This window comes from Lissotriton vulgaris, chromosome 5, assembly GCF_964263255.1.
Source record: "Lissotriton vulgaris chromosome 5, aLisVul1.2, whole genome shotgun sequence".
NCBI classification, from domain to species: Eukaryota; Metazoa; Chordata; class Amphibia; order Caudata; family Salamandridae; genus Lissotriton; species Lissotriton vulgaris.
The window spans coordinates 1,701,028,451-1,701,045,102 of record NC_141693.1 but is presented as its reverse complement, the minus strand read 5'-3'; the positions used below and the strand labels follow the sequence as shown (position 1 = coordinate 1,701,045,102).

At 45.6% G+C, this 16,652-nt stretch overlaps 1 protein-coding gene across 2 annotated transcripts in view; it reads right to left on the bottom strand.

Annotated features, from left to right (window-relative positions):
- The window catches only part of FMNL1 (formin like 1), a 419,565-nt gene extending 415,895 nt beyond the window's left edge, over nt 1–3,670 (bottom strand). For both annotated transcript variants that reach the window (XM_086923863.1, XM_086923862.1), the window contains exon 1: nt 2,675–3,670. In XM_086923863.1, coding sequence (XP_086779989.1) covers nt 2,675–2,824 — 150 coding nt within the window. In that variant the 5' untranslated portion in view covers nt 2,825–3,670. The remainder of the gene's footprint in view (nt 1–2,674) is intronic.
- Between the last annotated feature and the right edge of the window lie 12,982 nt (nt 3,671–16,652).

Genomic DNA, 16,652 nt, shown 5'->3' with positions numbered 1-16,652 from the left:
CATGCGCCACGTTGCGCCCTATTTACAACGTGACGCATCTAGGGAGATGTGCCACGTAGTAAAGCGCTGCGCCACATGAAACCTGCGTCAGGTTCCATGTGGGCGTTCCGGAGCAGGGTGGGCGTTCCATTGCAGGAACGCCTCGGAAAAGTGCCTGAGTGAAATCTACAAGATTTCACTCAGTCACTTTTCCTACGCTTCTGCATCAAAACCTTGAGCCTGCTTGAAGTAGATGTACGGCTTGACGCACCATGTTGAGGATAGGCCAGGTTGGAACAGTGCTGGAGTTGTGTCGTGGCCACAACACAACTCCAGCACTGCTCCAACCTTACACCGGCAGATGCGACACGCATCTGTTTATCCTTGCACCATGATGCGCCGCATTAAATGCGGCGCATCTGTGGTGGCGCAAGGGTAAACTTGCGTCACGCATCTTTCCTGGTGCATCCCTGCTGATTTGCAGGGATGCGCCAGGAAATGTAAATCTGCCTCCAAGTTTCTTAAGGAAAGTTGTTTTGTGCTATGTATGTATTGGTATGTATATATGGCATTTTAGTTTATCGCATAGCATTTAGTGGTACGGATTTCTATGGAATATAGTGGTATGTTTTGTTATGGTTTACTATTGTATATATGGAATGGAATGTTATTTCAAATGTGTAGGGGATGATATTCTGGCTTATAGTTTAGTAATATAGTATAGTATTGCATGGGAGGAATGTTATGGTAACCGAGTGCTTTACAAAAACAAACTGTGATAAATATTGTAAGGTGTGGGAAGATCATTGTATTATATGTCATGTGATGTCACCTATTCTCCACACAATAAGAATCTACCTTTCTCGAGGTGCGATCAGATCAAGAGAAGAGTAGTGTGTGGGGTGAGGGGGGGTACTTAGTGGCGCAAACAGAAGTATAGGAAGATATTAGTGTGTTGATTTTCTAACGACAAATTTCAAACATATACAGATAAATGAAGTATATTTAAAATGATAACAAGCACATATTTATCCAGAAATGCAGGAATGAGAAGGCTATATTTCAGCGCCTCCTCTAGGCAGCAGAAAATGCACAATGATTACTCCCTACCCTCCCCCCCTTCCCCCCTTCCCGGTCACAGATTGTGGTGAGGGCCCCGCAGGCTTCAATCGCATACAGATATTTATAGCCTCGGGTCTGAATGGGGCCTCTCTAAAGTGTGGCCCCCACTGCAGAACGTGGTCAGAGCCCCCTATGTTTCAGTAGCACGTATATAAAATACAACTTGGGTTGAAAGCTTCCTCTGAAGTGTGACCCCCCGCCCTCCCCCTTACAAATCTTGGTGAGGGTCCCTGGGACTTCAGTAACTTACAGATATTCCAGACTTTGGGCTGAATGGGGCCCCTACAGTGTGGAGGGCTCCCTGCTCCACAAGGGCTGCAGAGGCCAGCGTTACACCCTGCGTCTAGGCGCTACTTGGTCGAGAAAGAAGCAGTATCATGTTTAAAAAAGTGCAATTTAACTTTGTTCATATGATGTGACAAAGAAGAGGGAGGGGGGATAGAATCGGGTGAGAGTGAGGAGTGAAGAAAAGCAGGGTGAAGGGGAGAGAGAGGGTTAGAGGGGAGGCTGTCAGACGGAAGAGAGTAAGAGAAGCAGAGAAAGCGAGTGGTTGAGAGAAAACAAAATTACAGATACTGACAGTGACAGAGGTGAATGAGAGCGACACAGAGAGGCAACGAGTGGTGAGTGAAAGAAATATAGTAAAAGAAGACAAGTTTTTAATGAAAAGTAACAATATGTATCCTTTTATATAATTGTTGAACCATGTCAAAATTAGGTGTATTTATAAAAGTAATGACATTTTTTATACGCTTTAGGGACATTGGGGGGGATTTGTAATGATTTTAATTAATCAAACATAAACTTACTACATATAGTAAAAGATAGAGGTGAAGAGAAAGAAAGTGTAAAAGAGCCACGTGGGAGAGAGAGAGAAAAGAGTAAAGTGACAAAGCAGAGACATGAGAAAAACAGAGAGGGTGAGGGAGAACAGGATACAGTGGAAAAGGTGGAAAAAGAGAGCAAGAGAGAAAGGCAGAAAGAGAAAAAGTGGGGTGTGAGCATAATGAGAGAGAAAGGGTGGGGGAGAGGAAGCGAAAGAAGGAGTGAGAGTAAAGGAGGGAAGAGAGAGGCTTTTTGGAAAGTGTATAGTGCATAGTCTCTAAGGCTATGTAAGCGCTACAAACATGAGCACAGCAGCAAAAACAGATTCAAGATCTATGATCTGGGACACCCTGTGTATTTGTATACCATACTGGGGCGCTGCCATGGGTGACTCCACAGTTAGTGCTACATCAGTGCCATTGGAAGCACACGCCCCTACGAGGCACCCCACACTTGCGCCTCCATTGTCCAGACTGCAGTCAACTCAGTGCAATCTACCTTTGCACCTGGGAGAAGCCATATTTGTGGGTGCAGTGTACCCCAGCCTTGTCACCCAGCCGAGGGCTTCTGGTGGTGTAAAGAACTGTGAGAGTATAATATTAAATTTATATCAATTAATCTATCTATCTATCTATCTATCTATCTATCTATCTATCTATCTATCTATTTATCTATCTACATATACATATATTTAGACAAAAAAAGAGAGAGAGAGAGAGGGATGCTGAAACAAATATGCCTCACTTACCAGTGCTTGGTTGAAGCGCTCCTCCAGCTCACTGGCGGGCGGCACAGGAAGTTTCACCGGGGTGGCCTGCTTTGGGGGCAGTGCAGCCACGGGCTGAGCCTTCACCTCCTTCCCCTGCAAGAGGTCCATCGCACCAGCGGCGTTCCCCATCTTGGATCCTGTGACCCGCTTTAGCGCCCCAAAATCCAGATTTAAACTTTGGTATTTTTTTTACGTGAAAGAAAAAAATTCAGTGTCCAGAGCAGCACAGGGAGGGTTTGAGGATGGTATCCTCAGTGGGCGGGAGAACAAAATGATCACTGAATGGCGCTTTGGTACACCCCAACTTCACCGTCTGTGCTAGGTCGGCACAAAGTGCCACCAGTGTAAGGACGGATGCAGCACTATGTGTCCTTAGGGCTCCATCACCAGTCTGTGCAGGAACTCGTCCGACCGCGCAATCGCACTCCCCTTCGAAAGACGACGTGGGATCTCCTGCTGCACCTGTGCCTGTCCCACCGACGCAGATCCGGAAACAAGGCCCCAGTCGCACAGCACTCTGTATACCACATGCAACTTTTTTTTCTCTCTCTCTTCACTTTTTTTCGGATATGAAGCAAGCCGAGCTGAAGCTGAAACCACAGAAGGGGAAGTTGCAGCAGTTACAGCCGGGCTTGCAACCTCCCTAGCTGGATCGAGTTTGTATACCAGCTGTAACATTTAAGGCAGGCAACCGAAAATATCTATCTATCTATATATATACATATATATATACATATATATATTATTCTAAGGCTTTCATTTCCTTCTGCCATGGGGTGGGACGCTGGAGCTTCCTCTCCCCGCCCTGCGGCTGCACCCAGTGCCTGTCCCTGCTGTGGGGCCAGGGAGCGGTGCCTGGACCCCCTGAGGCGGTGGCCATGGCCCTGGGAGGGCTTGGGTTGCGGCCGTCAGGCACCTGCAGGACACAGCATCTCCCGAGAGCAGCGGCGGCGGCGGCAGGACCAGCAGAGTAGGATGGAGCCAGGGAGGGATGCAGGCGGCAGGCGGCTCCTGGGTCCCTGCGCCTCCAGCTTCCGGCACTGCCCTTCCTCGCTCCAAGGTGCATGGGACAACGGATGCACTAGCGACGGCGCTGCCCGTCCTGATGGGACTGCAGTTCACCAGTGACAAAAGGTGTCAAATAGACTCTGTGGAGCTCCGGGTTTTAACTGAACCGCTATAGATCAGATCCTGTGGCTGCATGTTTGAACTGGTTTCTGGCATCCAGTGTCATCAGTTTGTTTTATTTTTGTTAAACCACAAGGACACCCCATGGTTCTCTTCTACAGGACATAAAACGTCCAAGATCCCACATGTCGCAAAGGAACCCACCAGGAACCATATACAACCGGCCAATGGGGAATTGCATCAGGAGAAAAATCAACATTTAAACAGCTGCCCTCGCAGAGCACACTTTAAAAACGGAATCTGAATTTCCGTGGGCGCTGAGAGGAGAGGTTATTTGGTAAACTTATTTTGTATCTTTAGCAACATCTTTTCGGTAGGTCTGTAAAATAGTATCACTTTCGAATATTTTATTCTCCCTTAAATAAAAATAAAACTCGTCAAAGAGAGTGTATCAATGTATACCTTAGTAACGCTCAGCCGTGGCTTCGGATTGTACCGCCCACTTCAATTTAAAATAAAGCCGGTTGACGAAGGAACTGACAGGATTCGAACCCGCGACCTTCACGTTACCCACCATCTACGCAGCAAGCACTTTAACCTCCCAAGCAGCGATCAGCCGTCTCGTTATTCCAAAACTCCGCATTTCATGAAACCCGGGGTCTTGTTAAGCTGCTCTCAAAAACTGAACACCTGAATTTGCACTTACAGAATATTCTTGGAAATATCACTTTTCAACAGTGTGACGTTTAAACGCACAAACGTGTGCCAAGAACAATAGGCGCACCCTCTCGGCGCTGCGGCTGCACAACAACACTAGACGACCAGGGGGTACGTTCTGTAAGAATAGAGGCCGACAGCTTGTGTGTTTCAGTGGTCACGCCCGACGAGCGGCTACTACTGTCATCAGACGTCACTAGCCCTTGAGGAGAGACGATAGGCGACTGCACGACCTCGAGTTGTGTAAGCGTCTGAACAGACACTGGACAATAACACGATTGGGCACGTATTTTGACATTAACCAATTATTGTATGGAAGATTAATACCCGTTTGGTGCCCGTCTAAAAGGAAATATATATTTGCTGTCAAATGTCTGCTCTCCTAACCCTTTTCAATGGTACTCCTTTTATCTAGTTCGAAAGGCAGAAGCGTTGAGTCGGAGCTGCCGGATTCGAAGTTGTAACAGGCTAAACACAGGTCATCGCATCTGTGGTGCAAACCATACTGGGTGTTGTTTTGGTGTTGAAACAGGTGATCTAACCACTCTTCGTGGTTACTCAGAGGTCTGCACAGAATCTATAGTTGTGTTTCAACCGAAACGTGGTTCTTTTTGAGCTAAAACAGGTGTTCCTACTAGCCAGGGCACAAGTCCTAAAAAACAGAAGTGGGGGCACTAACCTAGTTAGGCAGTATGCAAGTGACATCATGGCGCGCGACATCATGGTGCGTGACATCACACAAGGCATCACAAGAATTGACATCATAGAAAGTGATATCACAAGCCAGGACTTTACAGGAAGTGGCATCAGATCTGAAACCCTCACATATATGTTTAGCAGGTCTATCATGTGTACGTTAGAGCGCATTGAGAGCATAATAGCACAGTGAGCTATGGAAGATGATATGTGACCTCTACACCTTGCAATCCCCATGTTTTATGCAACATATCCTGTACATTCATATTTTATTGCCTTCTCAGGTGTAGTAAGCTCTATATAAATGCAATTTGCTCTGTGTAAATACTGGGAAAGACCAACACACCTGACATTCTTACAGTGAATGCATATCTCCTAACAGGGACTGAACAAAGTGAAAAGCTGCCTCTCTTAAGTGTGAAGTGCTAACAAGGTGTTAGCCTTTATTTCCCCTCTGCTTCATTTGCATCAGGTGTGAGACTCCTGACTGCTCCCAGCCAAGAGACTCGAACAAAAGGAGGCCTGATTATTTTTTTTAAACATATTTTATTGCCTTTTGTACACATCATTACTCATGGAAGCCCAACATTACATTCATATATCCATTAACGTGTACCTTTGCCTTGTATCACATACATTTTGTCTGTATGATTGATCCGTTCGCTTGACAACATATGAAGTGTAATTCTAAGAACACTGGCCATCATGTATTTGTACAAGAACTTCCCTCCTTCCCCAACTTTCCCCAACTACCCCCCACTCTCCACCACACAGCTGTATCCAAGGGTAGGTATTATGCTACATCCTTCTGAGTTTCACTATTAACATATGTCTTATATAGCAGTTGTGCGTGGGCCCTCCCTGTCAATCTTGCGTACCTTAACCATTATGGGCCCCTCTCCCCTGGTGCTTGTTCTTCTCCTCTTCCTGTTTCTGCCTCCCGGGGCTCACTTGCCTAGATGGTCCCGTGGGGTGGTGGATTCAGATCCTTGATCAGTATTTTTCATTTCCTCCATTAACACCTTCGAATCTTGTGCTCTCTCAACCCTGGCAATACCTCTTCTCGCACTTCTGAGCAGGATTCTGCCCTCGCAGCTTGCCCATTTCTCCATCTCTTGCTTCCATCTGTGGATGCTGAGGCCATCCGGTGCTTTCCATTTGCTGTTTATTTCTCGCTCCACTACTATAAATGCTAGGTCTTGAAACTTATCAGTAACTTTAGTCTTAGCTGTGTGAGGGAACATGTTTAGTAAGACGTGTTCTGGCGTGCATGGTACTATCCGCTCTGTAATTTGCAGCGTTTCCCCTGTCACTACCTGCCAGTAACTTGCTAAAGATGGGCAATTCCATATCATGTGCATGAAATTTGCCCTATTTTCTCTGCATCGCGGGCATTCCGCATCTTCCCTGTGGAAGAACCGATTGATTCTACCCGGGGTGATGTATGCCCTGTGTAGCATGTAGAAGCCAACCAGGCTGAATCTCGCTTTACAAGAGACTTTGGTGGCCCTTTGTAGTATGTTTTCCCAATCTTTCTCCTCTAATGGTCTGCCCAGGTCTTCCACCCATTTATTCCGTAGCTCCTCCAGCGGTTCCGTAGAGTTTGCTCTGATGGCCCTGTATGAGCATGTGACAGCCTTTATGGTACCGCTCTGCCAGCCTATGTATTCCCAGGTGGCATGAGTCGGTGGTTCTGTCATCTCCGTCCCCCAATGTCTTCACATTGCCCCCGTAACTGCTCTACAGAGCAAGAAGTGTCCCTGCGGGATATCCCAATCTGTGCTGAATTCCTCAAAAGTGAGTAATGCCCCTTCTCTGTACAGGTCTCCAATTTTGGTAACCCCTGCTTGTTCCCACTCCTCTACCCTCCTCCATTGTCCCCCATGCAGGAGCACCTTGAGCAGTGCAAGCGACAGCTCCGGCGAGTACGGGCGTTTTTGTCTTTTGCAGACACCTACCCCAACAACGCCGGATCACCCTGTGTTCATTGGTGTGGACATGTTGCGGCCTAATTGTTCCCATCAGGGTGCCAAACACGTCTGCCCTCTCCAGGGTAAAGGGAGGCTTCCCTCTCTCTTGTGCCAAGCTTCCCACCACCCACTGTGTGAACCTCTGTAGTTACCCTGCTAGGTAATATGTCTCCTTCTCTGGGACTGCTAGGCCTCCCTCCATCTGCGCCCTTTTTAACCGCATCGCTGCGGCGGTTATTTTTCCGCTGTGCGGCTTTTTTCTAAAAGCCGCGTTACATGACGAGCTCAGCTCGTTATCCGCACATGACCATCGTGGCTGATGACGAGCTGAGCTCGTCATCAGCAGCGAAGGGGTTAATGTGAATAGAGCCACCCTCCTTCTGCTCGAGCCCCATATAAAAGCTGAGATGCACGGATCCAGCTCTCGGAACCTTGCTCCCGGTATCCACACTGGAAGTGTGGTAAAATAGTACAACAGCATGGGGAGAGCCACCATTTTTAGCAAAGGAATCGTTTCGGCCACCGCCAGAGGGAGTCCCCCCCATATTGACCTTTAGTGATTCTAACACTTCTCCCACATTGCCCTCCTATATGTCCAATATGGGGTGGAAGATCTTCACTCCCAGGTATCTGAAGAACTGGGGTTCCCACTGCAGTTCCCCCATCGCTTCAGGAGGCGGAGTGCCCACCGTCACTGGAAACAACCGAGATTTCTGCCAATTGACATCAAGTCCACTCCGGATAGTGTGCCAAACTCTTCCAGTATGGTCCTAGCCCCTCTCAGATCCTACAAAAGGAGGCCTGATGACCCCTTAAATTTGGCCTTTGTTATGGGCCCAGCTGGAGTCTTAAATAGGAAAGCCCCGTCCCGCCTGTAAGTTGTTGCTTGTTGCAGATGGAAAGCAGACAAGGTGCAGGCGCTGCTTAAAGTGTCCCGTGTTTAGAAATTACAGCAGGAAAAGTTCAACACATTATTTAGTGGGGCCCAAAATCTTGGCAGGGAGACCGCCGTCCACCCTGTGAAAATATTGGGTGGACGCCGTCCACCCGTGTGTACTCCAGACTTGTGCCTTGCTATTAGCCTCTCACTCGTACTGCTTTTATCTACATCGAAGGGTGAAGGGCTGAGTCGGCCCTGCTGAGTTTCGAAGCTATGACATATGACCTAATAGTTATTCACAGAGCTCCAAAGCTGTGGTTCGATCAAGCGGAGTCATCTCTCTGTGCTAAAATGCATTCATCACCCCCTGTTCAGTGGTACAACTCCTTGTATCTACCTGGAAAGGAAAAACGAATGAGTAGGCCTTGGCGAGTTTCAAATCTGGTGCCCTACATGCAGGGCACAAGTCCTATAAAAAGAAGTGGGTGGGACTGACCAAGTTAGACACTATGCAAGTGACATCACGATGCGTGCCATCTCAGCGCATGACGTCACGATGTAGCTCTATAAAAGAAATAAAATAGTGCTATTTAAATTATTTGTGTAAATACTATGACAGACCACACATCTGACAGTCTTACAACAGTGTCTGCACTGATATACAGGGACTGAACAAAGGCAAATGCCTCTCATAAGTACCTGTGAAGAGATTGCAAGCTGTGGGCCTTTGTTTCCCTCTGTGGCATTTACCTCTAAGTGTCAGGTTCCAGGCCGCCTCCAGTCAAGTTATTTAAAATAAAAAAAGAAGGCCTTATGGCCCCTTAACTTCGGCCTCACTGGAGGTGAAAAATCCCCTTCGCTCCCTACACGTTGCTGCTGGAAATGGAAAGCAGACAACGCGCAGGCGCTGCTGAACGTGTCCCAGTGTCTTACACTGGGACAGGTTCAACATATTTTTGTGGGGCCCAACTTCTTGGCAGGGGGGATGACATCCACCCTGTGAAAATAGTGAGTGTACCCCTGACTCGTGCCCTGCCTACATGTTACACCCATGGTCTCAGTAACTGAGGTTCAACCCTCTGAGCTATCTCACCGGCTTTACTGCTGGTTTACCAGGCTGACAAGACCAGGCAGCCTCCGTGAATGCTCAGTAAGTAACTCAGATTTGAGAGGAGAGGTCGATAACCCACTTCCGAACCCTCCAATAGGGTGTGCAGGCTAGGGGGGACACCTCAAGCCCCTCCCCTCCCAAGTCTGAAGGGCACAATGAGAAGCCAAGCTGAGCCCCGCCCCCAGTGCAGCAATAATCAATACCTGCCGTAAATGGACACAAATATTCATGACACTAAAGTGCTTTAGAGAGGAAACACTCACAGTAAGTGCAGCCAGCAAACCTCATGACCAGATATGAGATGGGATCTGTTAATTTGTTTGTGGAGGTTGGTATAGTGCTACGTGTAGGCTTGCGGTTACTTCGAGTGGTGTGCGTGGCTGTCCCCATGCTGCACTATGTGGCCTCACTTGGGCCTCAAACCAGGCACTTGTTTGTCCAGGGGAAAGATTTTCAATACATTAGCACATCAATTGTATCAATAATTGGTATGCATTAAGCGTTTACCACAACAATTTAGCTGTTTCGAAGCGCTGTTAAAAAAAGGTGTAATGATCACCCACCTTAATTAAAGTCATCTTATCGACCTTAGAAGAATAACATACCGAGGTATCATTCCAAGGACTCAAGCATGTGTACTCCAGGTTACATCAGATGTTAGAAGTGCCAGCAAATAGCTCGCTGAGCCTTCTTGAAGACTATTTCTGGATCAATCAATCAGGAAATGAAGAAGAATTTTCCAAACTGCAGGCAAGGCATCATTTTTCACTTGAGTGCCTCCCTGACAGCCTATTAAAAAAGTACATTTTAGGTATTTTTTCTAGTGCTACATACTGGTAGCACCATGGGGTAGCGGCCTCCCTTCTTCTCAAGGAAGTGCCAATCCTGGGTGCAATAGTAACGCTTTCTTCTTCTCTAAGCAGTCAAAAGCTGTATTTAGAGCTGTATCTTGCCATATCTGGGATGGCTGCCACAATTCGATACCCTGGCAATGCAGACCATACACCCACTTAAATAACCCAACAAAGGCTTTACAAAATGGCAGCTGAGGCACAAGTGGCCACACAAGTCACTGTCACATGCAGTACTCAATTGTCCTCATATGTCATCAGCGGTGCACAAGATAAACTGGAGATCAGCCATCAAAATCTACTCTTCGAGACAGCACAATGTTGTCTCACACCTGCAACATTCCAAGCACTCTTCTTGGTCACTTCAACGTATGTGGTTGCCTCCAAGCTATATGTAAAGGACACAGCTCCTTCTGACGATTGCGAAAGCAAGAATGCACACTGGTCCGTTGTTATTTTTAACAGTTCCTTTATTGATCATTCCCGTACAGTAAAACTTGCTTGTAGCCAACACGTTTCATTCATTTAGAACTTCTTCAGGGCTACTAATAGACACATCTATGAACAATTTATTACAAATCATATCCATTAAAATCTTTTATATACCACAGTCAACATCTCTATAAAGATGCTTACACAAAAATACAATCTGAATTCACACATCAATTGGAGAATTTACAATCGCCAAAAAAGGATTTCAAAGTTCTTCATATATTATCATATGTATTACACCATATGTTCTTATCACACAATAATTTCTTCAATACACAAAAACGAGTTCTTGTTTTGGTTTTCATATTTTGTTACCACTCAAAAAAAGCCGATGAAGAACCATTTCATAATACTTCAATTTAAAAGCAACCCGTTATTATTAAACCAATGTCTTAGCGCAAAAGAGCAAAAGGGTTAATTGAAAACGCAAGAGAACTAATGTCATAGAATATTAAAAAAATATAACTTAAAAGTACCTTATTAAGTATTCAAAAAAATCCCAGCCTTCCATCATTATTTATGTAGGAGATTTGTTTATACAACGAGCATCAAGAAAAACTATTGTCCAAATATTTCACACCCTCTTAAACCAAAGTCACCAGAACCAACAAAATATATAAATGAATAAATACTGCAAGGACCTAATTGAAACGGTGTGTCGAGAAGATACTCTATTCAAAACCCAAACCTTTATACAGTATACCAAGAGATTCAAAAAAATTAAACTGCATGACAGTTAAGCCAATTAGATTAGATTTTCTTAATCATTCCGAATGTTATGTTATATTTATCAGTAACAGGAGCTATATAAAAATCGAAAATAATATTTTCAGTATTGTTAATGAAGCTATGGTGAACATTGGACACTTTATGATAAAAGCGTCCAACAAGGAAGCAAATAATGTTATACATCGGTGCTATATAACAATACTATATTACGAAGAATTTCCCCTCGTGGTCCATATTGTGCAGAAGTGTATTTTTAACTTGACCGAGCATGCCAGACAAGCTAGATTCAATTGAAATATGACTTTGTCCATGTTTAATGATACGCTTGTCTATGGCGGGATTTATTTAACACAGGAGTTATTTTGATAAACCTAAGAACGGCATAGGACAGTGTATCTCAGAAGAGCACATCGTGATGTCAATGAGCGCCATATTATTATGGGCTTCTTCTTATGGTCCGTGTCTTACCCCACAGACATTGGTCAAGGATATCATTTTTGTAGACAAACTTCTGTAGAGATTTTAACTTTTGTATATTAAAGATTTTAATGGATATGATTAAGATAAAATTTTCATACATATGCATATTTGTAGCCATGAAAAAGTTCTAAATGAATGAAACGCATTAGCCAGAAGCAAGTTTTACTATAAGGAAATGATCAATAAAGGAATTGTTAAAAATAACAAAGGACCATCGTGTATTCGTCAAAGGGAACTGTGTCCTATACATATAATACAGAGTCAACCACTCGTACATTGGAGTGACTAAGAAGAATGCTGAGTTAACTTGGAATTTTCAACTTAAAAACCCGCTTTAAAATGTGTTGTGACACTGGGGCATATGTGTCAAGCCCTTTTCCCGCTTGCAAATGGCAGATTCTTAGAATCGGCCCGTTTGCGAATGGGAAAAGGTCTTTAGGGATGTATCATCCCAAAAGGGCATAGCAAATTAAAGAATCACAAAATTTGTGATTCTCTGTTTTGTGATTGCATTTAAGGAATCGCAAATTGCGATTCCTTAAATGCAATGTATGAAGCACAGAAAAAGTGTGATTTGGCCTTAAGAAATCGCAAATTACCACCAACTTCAGCCAAGGAATTGCAAAATATTAGAATTTTTTTATTACATCACGTTTTGCAATTCTTTAAAAATCGCTATTTGAGAATCGCAATAATGTTATTTGATACATATGCCCCACTGTCTTTTCTGTTCTGTTTCAGTTATCTAATCTATAGTGCCATGGCACTCACAAGCTATTTGCTTTGAGAATGCTTCTAAAGCATTTTTAAAAAGAGGACAATTAAAACATTCAAAGTACTGGAAGAAAACCAAACTCAATATTAAATTCACCTCTCCCAATTTCACACCAGGAACTGAATAGGACGTCAAAAGCCTATTGGTCATAGTACAGTTTAAAAATAACACAGAGCACTAGTTGCAGGTACATAAGAATATGTTGAACATAAGAGCTGACTAGGAAGTGGAACAATTGACCCAGCCATTTGGCGCTTTTAAGTGGCCTGGAAGATGTATGGTCCTCTGGGAGAAGAGACATCTTTCAGTGTCATTCTTTAGCCTTAAACGCTGGTTGAGCGGGTGCAGCAGCCTGGCCCTCACCAAGCACCACAAATGCTGCCTTTGTGTGCCAAGGCCGGGACTATCATGTGGAAGGCAGGAAAAAAAGAAAACCAACCGTATAAAGTCTGTTTATGAGTCAAATCTGGCAACAATATATACTTTGGGAGCAGGAGGGAGGTGTCCTTCTGCTTTGCTGAGAGAGTCAATCAATCAATCAATCAATCACAGCATTTATAGCGCACTACTCACCCGGAGGGTCTCAAGGCGCTAAGGGGGGGGGGTCCGCTACTGATCGAACTGCCAGGTCTTGAGCTGCTTCCTGAAGGCGAGGTGGTCCTGGATCAGGCGGAGGTACATACATGCGTAAGACTCTTCAAAATTCAAAACAGTGTATTTTTTATAATCATTTAAGTTTAGTATTTCAAATGTATACCATTGTATTGAGTTGCATTTGTTAGAAGTGGCAGATACAAGCCATGAACTTGGGATTGTTGGCAGAGTGGTGGTGGGGCAATGATTGTTTCTATTAGTGAACTAAGAGGAAAGATGTCCTTTGTCCCCTACACATGGCCTGAGGTGTTACTATAGATAGACTAACATTATAGTATTTTGCTTTTGCGCCACACAACCCAAAGTGATGTATTTCAAGATGCCCTCGTGTGATGATGAGGGAAAAGGAAGCACTGTGAAAAAAGTAAGTGCATAGGATCACACAATGTGTTGAAGGGGAAGCCGGGCTTTTACAAACGAGCTGGGGGTGGGGTTTAGGAAGCCACAGAGTGCAAGGGGTGGGGAATGTGGAGAGAAGTGGCAAATATAGACGATGACAAGAAAAGCATGCACTTCCAAGGAGTGCTTAATGAAAAATAAATAGTTGTTTAATGTGAGCTGTGGAAGGATGCAAGTCATCCAATCAAGAAGACGATAAAAACAACTATATACCAACGACTGGACAAACACATGAAGAGGATGGAAACCAATCAAATAAGCAGCAAGCAAATGAGATTGACAAGAAAGCTAACAGATTATAAGCAATGGATTTACCCAAGCCCTCTCTAAGCAGGCCCGGACTGGCACTATAGGGCACCGGTCATTTTCCTGTGGGGCTGGCAGGGTGGCGGCCAGTTTCACTACTGGTGGGGGTTGGTTTTCTTGCTGAGGTCCAGCTGAACACATTGCCTTACTGCATCGTTTATAAATAAACAATGCAAAACTAATGGCTTTAAAGCATACTTCAAAACCATTTATTTTTGCATTTCAGCGGTTCCTGTCTCCCGCAGAGTCACCTCCAGCAGCGCTGACAGTCAGGGCTTTGGGGGCATGAAGAGGTCTGCTTCTGCTTTGCTCAGAGGGTCCAGTACATACATGCTCAAAACTCCTCAAAATTCAAAACAGTGTATTTTTTATAACCATTTCAGTTTCGTATATTAAATGGATTCCATTGTATTGAGTTGCAATTGTTAGAAGTGGCAGATTCAAGCCACGAACTTGGTATTGTTGGCAGAGTGGTGTTATGTTATGTTATGTTATACTTTATTTTTATAGCGCACGGCTACTCCAACGGAGTGTCCCGGCGCTTTGTTTGGCAACTCAGAAAAGAGAAACATAGCAGAAGAAAGATTTCCAGACTAACACAATAACATAACTAAAGAGTAAAAAGCCAGGTTTTTAGATTTTTCCTAAAGGACAACAGATTCGAAGTGCTTCGTAGAGCCAGTGGCAAGGTATTCCAAAGCTGGGGCGCCCTCACACTAAAGGAGCGCCCCCCCACACGGGCCTTCCTGACCCGGGGAACCACCGCAAGAGACAGAGACTCCGAACGGAGAGCTCTAGTTGGACGATAAAAGGCAAGTCTGCGCTGAAGGTATTTAGCTCCCGAGCCAAAGAGCGCCTTATGGGCCAGCGTCAGTGCCTTAAAAACTATCTGCTTTCGGATAGGCAGCCAGTGAAGTGACTGTAGCAGGTCGGACACTCTGTCTCGCCTGCGGAGGCCAAAAATGGCACGCGCCGCCGAATTCTGCACAACCTGAAGCCGCTGCACAAGATAATCTGGGAGACCCAAGTAGAGAGCGTTGGCATAGTCTAATCTTGAGCCAATCAGAGCTTGCACCGTGATCTTCCTATGCCCTTCAGTGAACAAAGGGGGGAACATTCGCAGCATCTTTAAGATTCCGAAACATGTGCCCGAGAGGCCCAGAATCTGAGATTTCATTGTCAGATTGTTATCGATCTTAACACCCAGGTTTTTTGCCACCTGGGATGCCTGAGCTGGAGGAAACATATCGTTCGGCCACCATGCCTGCCAATCTGGGTCTAAGGTACAGCCAAAGAACAGCACCTCTGACTTGTCGGAGTTGCATTTAAGGCTGTTCTGCCGAAACCAATTAAAGACCGCACCGAGACAGTCCCGAATGCTCTCTCCATCGAAGTCCTCCCCTTTCCTGCACGTGAAGAGAAGCTGGGTGTCATCGGCGTAGGAAACGATCTGGGCCCCGAAAGACTCCGCCAGTGCCGCCAAAGGGTTAAAAAGATGTTAAAAAGAGTCGGGCTCAGCACAGAGCCCTGCGGAACTCCGACTCCCAAAGACGGCATCTCAGCGGAGCTGGGGGGGACCCAGACCATTTGTCGACGGCCCGCTAGAAAAGATGTAAACCAGCTGAACACCGTCCCCCTCAGACCGGTGTTATAAAGTCTGGCGAGTAGCCCCTCATGGGCGACGGTGTCGAAAGCCGCCGACAGATCGAGCATTACAAGCAACCTCCAGAGTCCAGAACCTCCTTGATGGCCTCAGACACTTCTAAAAGCGCAGTCTCGGTGCTCACATTGGGCCGAAAGCCAGATTGTGAAGGGTGCAGCAAATTATTTGTCTCCAGAAAGGCGGAAAGCACGCTATGTATGTGCTTTTCCGTAATTTTAGCTAACGCTGGAAGAAGCGAGATAGGCCTATAATTAGCCAACACCTCGGAGTCAGAGCCCGGCTTTTTGAGGAGGGGGATCACCATGGTCTGCTTCCATGCCTGTGGGACCAACCCCTCCCTCAAGGAGCGGTTCAAGAGTGGGTTGACCAGCGGGTTAACCACCTCCGCCATCCTTGCCAAAAATTTGGCTGGACAAGGGTCTAAAGGTGACCCAGATTTAAGGTTGGTCAAAAGTGCCAGAGAAGTGGCAGGGGAGATGGGCAGGAAGACATACAAAGCAGGATCCGATAAGGGAGATGCAACTATCCCATCACCACTGCTGAGCTGAACTTCAACTGGCCTCCCCTGAAAGTAATCCTGAATCAGTCTAATCTTGTCTGTGAAAAATTTTGCAAGGTCACAGGCCCATGACTCAGAGGGAGCAGTTTGAGAAGGGTTAGATCTAGGAGTTATGAACTCCCTCACAACAGTGAAAATCTCCTTACAGGAGTTAGAGACTGCCTCAATCCTCCTAGATAAATAATCCTTTTTCTCGCGAAGAATATCACGATGATAGGACTTAATAGCAGTCCTGTACGCAAGTTTAGCCATCAGATCATACTGGAAACGCCAGGCCCTCTCCGCCACCTTACACTGGCGGCGGGAGGCAAGCAATGCTTCCGTAAACCACGGAGCCGAGACCCGCTTAGAGGTGGCCCTAGACGCCAACACAGGGGCAAGGTCATTCAGCCTATCAGTCAACCACAACTGTAAGGAGTCTACATCCTGCTCCAGGTCACCTGAAAGGGGACACGGATGGTCCAGAAAAGCCTGAGCTAACATCTCAGGAGTCACACGATGGAGTGCTCTGGAAACAGGTCCCTGTGTTCTAGGCTCAATGTTGGAC